Source organism: Aegilops tauschii, chromosome 5 (genome assembly GCF_002575655.3).
Source record: "Aegilops tauschii subsp. strangulata cultivar AL8/78 chromosome 5, Aet v6.0, whole genome shotgun sequence".
Taxonomy (NCBI): domain Eukaryota; kingdom Viridiplantae; phylum Streptophyta; class Magnoliopsida; order Poales; family Poaceae; genus Aegilops; species Aegilops tauschii.
In genome coordinates, this window is record NC_053039.3 from 83,180,814 (window position 1) to 83,188,748 (window position 7,935).

The 7,935-nt window shown below is 45.5% G+C and overlaps 1 protein-coding gene across 1 annotated transcript; it reads right to left on the bottom strand.

Moving 5' to 3' along the window:
- Positions 1 to 6,640: 6,640 nt before the first annotated feature.
- On the bottom strand, positions 6,641 to 7,706 carry LOC109778297 (uncharacterized). Its single transcript, XM_020336853.1, has 2 exons — positions 7,050 to 7,706; positions 6,641 to 6,784 (listed from the first exon to the last, which is right to left on the bottom strand). Exons 1-2 carry the CDS (start codon positions 7,704 to 7,706, stop codon positions 6,641 to 6,643), a joined length of 801 nt encoding a protein of 266 aa, XP_020192442.1.
- Positions 7,707 to 7,935: the final 229 nt, after the last annotated feature.

Here is a 7,935-nt window from a genome sequence, read left to right on the forward strand (position 1 = left end):
GTTTAGATTAAATTATTTGCATGCGTGGCGCCTGGGTTACTGCAGGGTGGTGGGGTAGTTTTGTGGAAGAGTGGATTTTCTAAATCTGGATTGTAAGAGCATCTCTAGTGGCTTGTCTAAATTTGATAGTATATATCTACATATACACAATGGTGTAGAAAGATTTCTTTTAGACAACCTAAGTTTTCCAGCGGATTGTTTATATACATGATGTCTATATTCTCTCTCATATATTTTAATAGTATCTTATAGCAGCTATATTTTCTAAAAATCTTATGTTGGTCATTTCTGAGTTGTTCTCATTTATTTATTCCATCCGCAAGACATACAAAGGAGAAAATAAACCAGCCGCTAAATTATTTTAGGTTCAGCACTAGCAACACCCTACATAATTTACGAGAAATAAACAATAGCAACATGTTCAACCCTGATGAGGCGGCGGTCCAAGCGCAACAGCTTCCGTGACCAGCGCCGGCGTGGCCGCCTCCCTGCCAACGTCCCCCAATTGCTCCAAATTGATGCATGGACGAGCTCATGAGCCAGCATTTTTGGTTTGGACATTGTGGCTTGGTTGTCCAAATGTGAACGACTGGTAGCTAGTTTGGACATTGTCTAAATTTCAGACGACGCAATAGACAAGCCACTTAAGACGTTTTGTGGTATGTGGTAAGTCTAAATTTGGCGTAGACCACCATTTGCACAAGCCACTAGAGATGCTCTAATTCTGGCATTATATGTCACGGCAAGCATGTAGTACCAAATAGCCTGAGGCTGGTCTGCATTTGTCTGCGCACCTAAGGTCACCACTCACATCCAAGTCCTAAATTAGGCAATTCACTCCTCAATGGTGGCTGTATACCGGCTTTTTTTCTATGTGAGGAGACTAGCTTTGAAGCTTACTGGAGAGCATGTAAGGAGGAAGGGGAGCAGGCTCTGCCTTGTTATCAATTGTAAGCAATGGAAGTGCCTTGTAAATAATTGGGTGACTTAGGTGAGGCCCTGAGCATCACTTGCTGACCTGAACTCTGTCTTGTAATTATATTTACACTGTATTCGTGAGTCCAGATGTGATGATCTCAATTCAGTTTGTCGTAGTGACAAGAGACAACACTCGTAGATGAAGAAATCAACGGTCGAGGAAGAGTAATTTCTTGTGATGATTAATGTCATTCATTCTGGTCAGTCAGTAGTTACGACTGGTGCGGCGGCGGCCGTGCCGCGGGCTAACGGTGCGGCCTGATCGGGAGGGGGGTGCGGGCAGGAGGCCTCCGCCCCTGCCTCTCCTATGGCGCGCGCGGCGATGGCCGTGCCGCGGGCCAGCGGTGCGGCCGGACCGGGAGGGGGCGTGGGCAAGAGGCCTCCGCCCCGGCCTCTCCCATGGCGCACATAGATGCGGTGGCCGGACCGGGAGGGAGGGCGGGCAGGAGGCCTCCGCCCCTGCCTCTCTTATGGCGCATCCGGCTGCGGCGGTGTCCACGGCGTCTTCTGGACTCGGGCTCTCGATGCCCAGTCGGAGTGTTGCCTCGCAGCAGGTGACAAGCCCTGTTGGGGGTTGGGCAGGAGGCCCCGCCCCAAACGGGGCCACGCGTGAGGAGATCATTGCTTTCGGAGGAATCCCGGATTCGGTCGCTGAAGGCCGATGGATGAGCTGTCGCCTCCAGGATCAGCCGGATGTTGATGATATGCAGCTAAGGTGTGCTATGCGGCCGGCCAAGCTTCGTGACATTGAGGTCACTACTGGTATGTCGGTTAATACGTCCAATTCTATTCTGCATTTTTCCAATGATGAAATTGTTCATAATGCAAACCAGTTAGGAGTTTCACTTGGTAGTAATGGCAGTGAAATCTCTAGATCAGTTAATGATATCCTGGATCTTGAAGCAGAGCGCGCTTTAGAAATGATTCGTAACTTAGCAACCGTTAAACCCATGACTGACTCCGACATAGATGCGTTGGGAGTCAGGGTTCTGGACAGTTTGTGTGCGGATCTTGCACCTTCACTGCCTGAGACAGAGGAGGATGAAGGATACAGTTCCCCAAGGGAATCTACCCATGTAGATGTTCCGGAGGTTAGGTCCACGAAGCCCGGTTGTGAGGACCGGCTGGAGGATCAAATAAGTCTAAGCGGAAGTGGAAACGAAAGATTTATCCAGCTTCGGTTGTGCGAAGAAGTGCTAGGATCCGTACCTCTAAAAAATTTCATGATGAAATATGAGAGGAATTTTTTGAAATAGCAGAGGTTTTAAAGAGTTTCTAGCGGATGTGTCTATCGAACACCAGTTGGATTTTATCGCCCTCTCCGAAACTGGAAGGGACAATTTCACACCCTAGTTCCTTAGCTTTTATTGGGAGGTGTCGATTTCGACCGGCATTGCCTACCTCCAAGAGGAAGGTTCGGTGGGATATTACTTGGGGTTAAGTGCGATTCATTGGAAGTTCGGAGTGTGGTCATGGGAGATTTTGCGGTGAAGTTTGGGGTCAGATCAAAGGCCAATGGGTTTAATTGGGCATTAGTGGCGGTGTATGGTGTCGTGCAGCCAGAACTCAAATCAGATTTTTTTGGCTAATCTTGTCCATATCTGCGGTAGCGAGCAGCTCTCAATTCTGGTTGGGGGCGATTTTAACATTATTCGAAGGAGGGAAGAAAAGAATAATGATAATTTTGACGGCCGATGATCGTTTATGTTTAATACCATAATCGAAAGCTTGGATCTTAGAGAGATAGAGCTGTCTGGTATAAAATTCACTTGGGCTAATACGTTGCCAAACCCGACATTTGAGAAGCTGGAGCATGTCCTCGCTAGCGTCGAATGGGAGCAGAAGTTTCCCCTAGTAACAGTCCAAGCGCTATCGCACGCGATCTCGGACCACACCCCGTTGCTCGTTGACTCTGGCGAGGCAACCCATGTGGGGAATAAAAACACTTTTTCGTTAGAATTAGCGTGGTTCGAAAGAGAAGGGTTCCTGGATCTGATAGCAAGGGAACGGGCTAAAGATTCAGGAGTGAGGTCCCCTATTGAAAGATGGCAGAATAAGATAAGGTATCTACAAAGGTTCCTTCATGGGTGGGCTAAACATATGAGTGGGATTTATAAGGCTGAAAAGGAAAGGCTCCTTGTACTTATTCAATCCCTAGATTTAAAAACCGAGTCCACCATTTTAGATACCAGGGAGCTGGAATCTAAAATGAAGGCGGAGATGAGACTGAAAGAACTACTTCGAGAGGAGGAATTGAAGTGGGCATTGCGAGCTAAAGTTCGCAAAATCGTCCAACGGGATGATAACACTCAATTCTTTCATATGATTGCGAATGCTAAGCACCGTAAGAAGCGGATCTTTCAACTTGAGCAGGATGAGGGGACGATTTTAGGACAGGAAACCTAAAATTATATATAACCAATTACTACAAGCAGTTGTTTGGGCGTCCGGAGGATAACTTTGTATCCTTGGATGAGTCCACGGTTGAGGATGTCCCTCAACTTTCTGCGGATGAGAATGACATTTTGACCGCCCCGTATAGGGAGAAAGAGGTGTTTGAAGCTATTTCACAAATGAAGAATAATAAGGCTCCAAGGCTGGATGATTTCCCGGCGGAGTTTTATAAAAAGTGTTGGCATATTGTTAAAGGGGATTTGCTACTGATGTTCCATGATTTATTCTCTGGACAGCTTCAGTTGTTTCATTTAAATTTTGGAACAATAACTTTACTTCCTAAGAAAACAGAGGCGGTACGAATTCAGCAGTTCCGGCCAATCTGTCTTCTTAATGTAAGTTTCAAAAATTTCACCAAGGTTGGGACTAATAGGTTTACACAAATCGCGCACTCTGTGGTGCAGCCGTCCCAAACTACTTTCATGCCGGACAGAAACATTCTAGAAGGGGTTGTGGTCCTACATGAAACGCTCCATGAAATCCACGAAAAACTAGACGGAGTTGTTTTCAAAGTGGATTTTGAGAAAACGTACGATAAGGTCAAACGGTCTTTTCTTCAACAGGCCTTGCGTATGAAAGGTTTTGATCCGGCCTGGAGACACCAGGTAGAATCTTTCACGCATAAAGGGAGTGTTGAAATTAAAGTGAATGATGACATAGGTCGCTATTTCCAAACACACAAAGGTCTGAGGCAAGGAGATCCGATGTCACCTATTCTGTTCAACATAGTGGTTGATATGTTGACAACTCTAATAGGACGGGCTAAGGATGCGGGTCAGGTAGGTGGCCTCGTTCCGCACTTAGTTGACGGAGGTGTATCTATCCTACACTACGCTGATGATACTATCATCTTCATGGAGCACGACTTGGCAAAAGCGAGAAACATGAAGCAGGTCTTATGCTTATTCGAACAATTGACCGGGTTAAAGATTAACTTCCACAAAAGCGAATTATTCTATTTTGGAAGAGCTAATGATGACCAAGACGCGTACAAACAATTGTTCGGGTGCGAATTGGGGGCTTTACCTTTCACATATTTAGGTATACCAATCCACCATCGTAATCTGACAAACAGAGAATGGAAATGCATTGAGGATCGATTTGAGAAGAAACTGAGCTGCTGGAAGGGCAAGCTGATGTCATATGGAGGCCGATTAATTCTCATTAATTCGGTCCTCACAAGTATGCCCATGTTTCTCTTATCCTTTTTCGAGGTACCAGTTGGAGTTCCAAAAAGGCTAGACTTCTATCGATCATATTTTTTCTGGCAGAATGATGAACTAAAACGAAAATACAGACTTGCTAAATGGGATATCATTTGTAGGCCGAAAGACCAAGGGGGCCTAGGTATTGGAAATCTTGAGGTGAAGAACAGATGTCTTCTCAGCAAGTGGATGTATAAGCTATCTGTAGAGATGGAGGCCACTTGGGCTCAGATTCTGCGTAATAAATACCTTCACTCTAAAACCTTGTCCCAGGTGACAGTGAGGCCGACTGATTCGCCTTTTTGGAAAGGACTGATGAGAGTTAAATCACTCTTTTTCAATAGGACAAAGTTTATAGTTGAAAATGGTACCACTACGAGATTCTGGGAGGATACATGGCTAGGGGAGACGCCCCTCGCACTCCAATATCCTTCTCTTTATAGCATTGTTCAGCGAAGAGACGCTTACGTTGCAACAGTACTACAGTCCACTCCTCTCAATATTCAATTTAGGAGGACGCTAGCGGGAAACCGGTTAGACGTTTGATGGATGTTCAGTTGTCTCAACAGCCTGATCAGTTGTGCTGGAAACTAACTAAGAATGGAGAGTTCTCGGTTAAATCCATGCATCTGGATGTTATCAACTCTAGCGCTATTCCTCGTTCGAAACATGTTTGGAATGTCAAAGTACCTTTGAAAATCAAAGTGTTTATGTGGTTTGTGCATAAACAAGTCATTCTAACCAAGAATAATTTGGCAAAACGCAATTGGACAGGATCTACAAGATGTAGTTTCTGCGACCATGATGAATCCATCAAAAACCTCTTTCTTGATTGCCCTTTGGCAAAAAAATTGTGGCGGACGGTTCACATAGCATTTAATATTACTCCTCCAAATACTATCAACACGTTATTTGGGACATGGTTAGATGGGATAGACCCTGAAACAGCGAGACATATTCGTGTAGGAGTATGTGCTTTATTGTGGGCAGTCTGAAACTGCAGAAATAATTTCGTCTTTAACAGAACAACAAATATTCATTTTTTGCAGGTTATTTTCCGAGCCACTGCGTTGATCCGTATGTGGTCGCTACTCACTCCGACGGAGGCCAGGGAGCGTATGGTTACTGGATCTACACGATGGGAGATGGTAGAACGAGCTATTTTCAACCTGTTTAGACGGCGGTCATGTAATAGGATAGGCATTTAGTGTTCCTATCTTTTAATGCCAGCCGGTTGTGACTTCTTTATTACTTTTTTTAGCTCTTTGTGAGCCTTTTTTGTTCTTTGTTTGGGACATGAAGATTTGTGTTGAACCTTTTGCTTATTAATAATTTTGGCCGTATGCATCGTTCTGATGCAGAGACCGGGGATAACCCTTTTTCGAAAAAAAAAGTTATGTTAAAAAACATGCTCACGATGCTAATTTGAGATACTGATTGTAATTGACTAATTACAATGAGCTGCTGCCATCAGGAATGAAAATACAATGAGCTGCTGCACCTCTAACAATGACTCGAATGTTTCTCAAGAGTCTACAGTTGTTGTTGGTGTTAGTCAGAAAGGCAAGGGCTGGGCTAGTGCGGCGCAACAGTTGATCTCCAGACTATTCAAGTTCAAGGATACTGTATATTAATATATTTTCATCTGAAGAAATCATCCTTTTGTTACTTCATTTTGCTGCAATATATACTGATTATACTTTTCTTAAACAGAAAATGAGGGAACGATCAATGAGAGGCTGAAGAGACTATATACCAAACAGAACGGAAGCATGCTTCAGAATGTAAATGCTACTGACAACAATTACATGAATGAAATGCTAGGGTCCATTGTCTAAACGACTAAAAAGACAATGCTTGTATGTTGGTCTTCGGCATGTTCCTTTATGATTCATTGGACAGGACTGCAGAAGTTGGAGGATAGAGCTACCTTTCAAGTTCGAGTGCAGAGAGTGATGCAGGTGGCTTCGTCCGTGGCGGATTGCTCGGCTTCTCGGGGAAGACTACTGATCGTTGATGCCGCTGGTGTTCAGCGCGGTTGAAGATTGTTGTGCCGTGTCCTGGTTTATCGTGATCCATGCATTTTGTTTAGCTTCCTCACAGAGGTCTGCTGAGATGATTCTGTGGTGTGCTTTGTCCCCTAGTATCTTGTTAATTTGGCACTGATGTTAGTGTGGTGTTAGTAGGTTTTTTCCCTGCGGTAGATGTTTCCATAGCGAGCATCTGCAGCGGGTTTCCTTTTTTTTTTGAGCTTAAAAGTTTTTTATTAAATCAACCTTCCCCAGTGGGGATTTCGTCCGAAACTACATGTAAGATAAAATCTGGGGGCATATGCTGCCACATCAAACATAAATTATTTGCCACCGCATGCCTAGCAAGTAGGTGAGCCGCACGATTTGCACCTCGTCGTACCCAGGCGAGCTTCCATTCCTCCCTCGACGCCAGCTTGTTCTTTACCTCCTCGACGATCAGTCCCAGCGTAGAGAGGTCCTTCTCCTTGCTCCTAAGCTTGCCTACTATGTCTTGGCAGTCCATCTTGATATGTAATCTGGGAATATTGAGCTCTTCAGCCAGAATAACTGCTCTCCAACACACCTGTAATTCCACTCTAGCCGGGTCGTTGCAACGTGGGAGGAAATGACAGGAGCCACCGAGGTATGCACCATCTTGGTTCCTGAAAATCATACCTGCACCTCCATTCTCACCGGCCTTCGCCGTTGCGCCGTCAACATTGGCCTTCACCCATCCCTCCGTAGGTGGTGTCCACTTCTCAACCACTGTTGGTTTATTCTGCTTACTTGTGCGCCCATGTATCGACTGCCATTCTCCCATCAGATAGAAGACTCGTTTCGCGATCGCCTCCGCTTGTTCAATTCTTTGTCCGTCGCGCGCATTATTTCTTGCCAGCCAGAGCGCGTAGACTCCCTGAACCATGACAGCGCGCTCGTCATCTGATGCCTCCACGAACCACGACATCAGCCATCTCGACAACTCACTCTGGGAGTGAACTGACTCCGGCGGGATCGCCACCGGCACTCTCAACTCCGAGTGCATTATCTTCCAGAACATTACCGAGTGATAGCAGCCCCAAAACCTGTGGTAGTTTGATTCCTCACGCCCACATGCGATACAAAGAACACCCGTCTTAATTTTCCTTCTTTGGAGCTCCTGTCCCACTGCTAGACCATTCCTAATCAAACGCCACATATGTGCTTTTACTTTTCCCGGTGCTACCGTATCCCAAAGACTCATCCAAGTTGCGTGGTCAGCTACCGAAGAGGAGGACTCCAGCCGACCC

Coding starts and splice junctions, on each gene's coding strand:
- LOC109778297 (XM_020336853.1), bottom strand. CDS start 7,706: ATGTTCTGGAAGATAATGCACTCGGAGTTGAGAGTGCCGGTGGCGATC. Junction 6,785..7,049: donor AGGAATGGAAGCTCGCCTGG/GTACGACGAGGT, acceptor CAAATTAACAAG/ATACTAGGGGACAAAGCACA.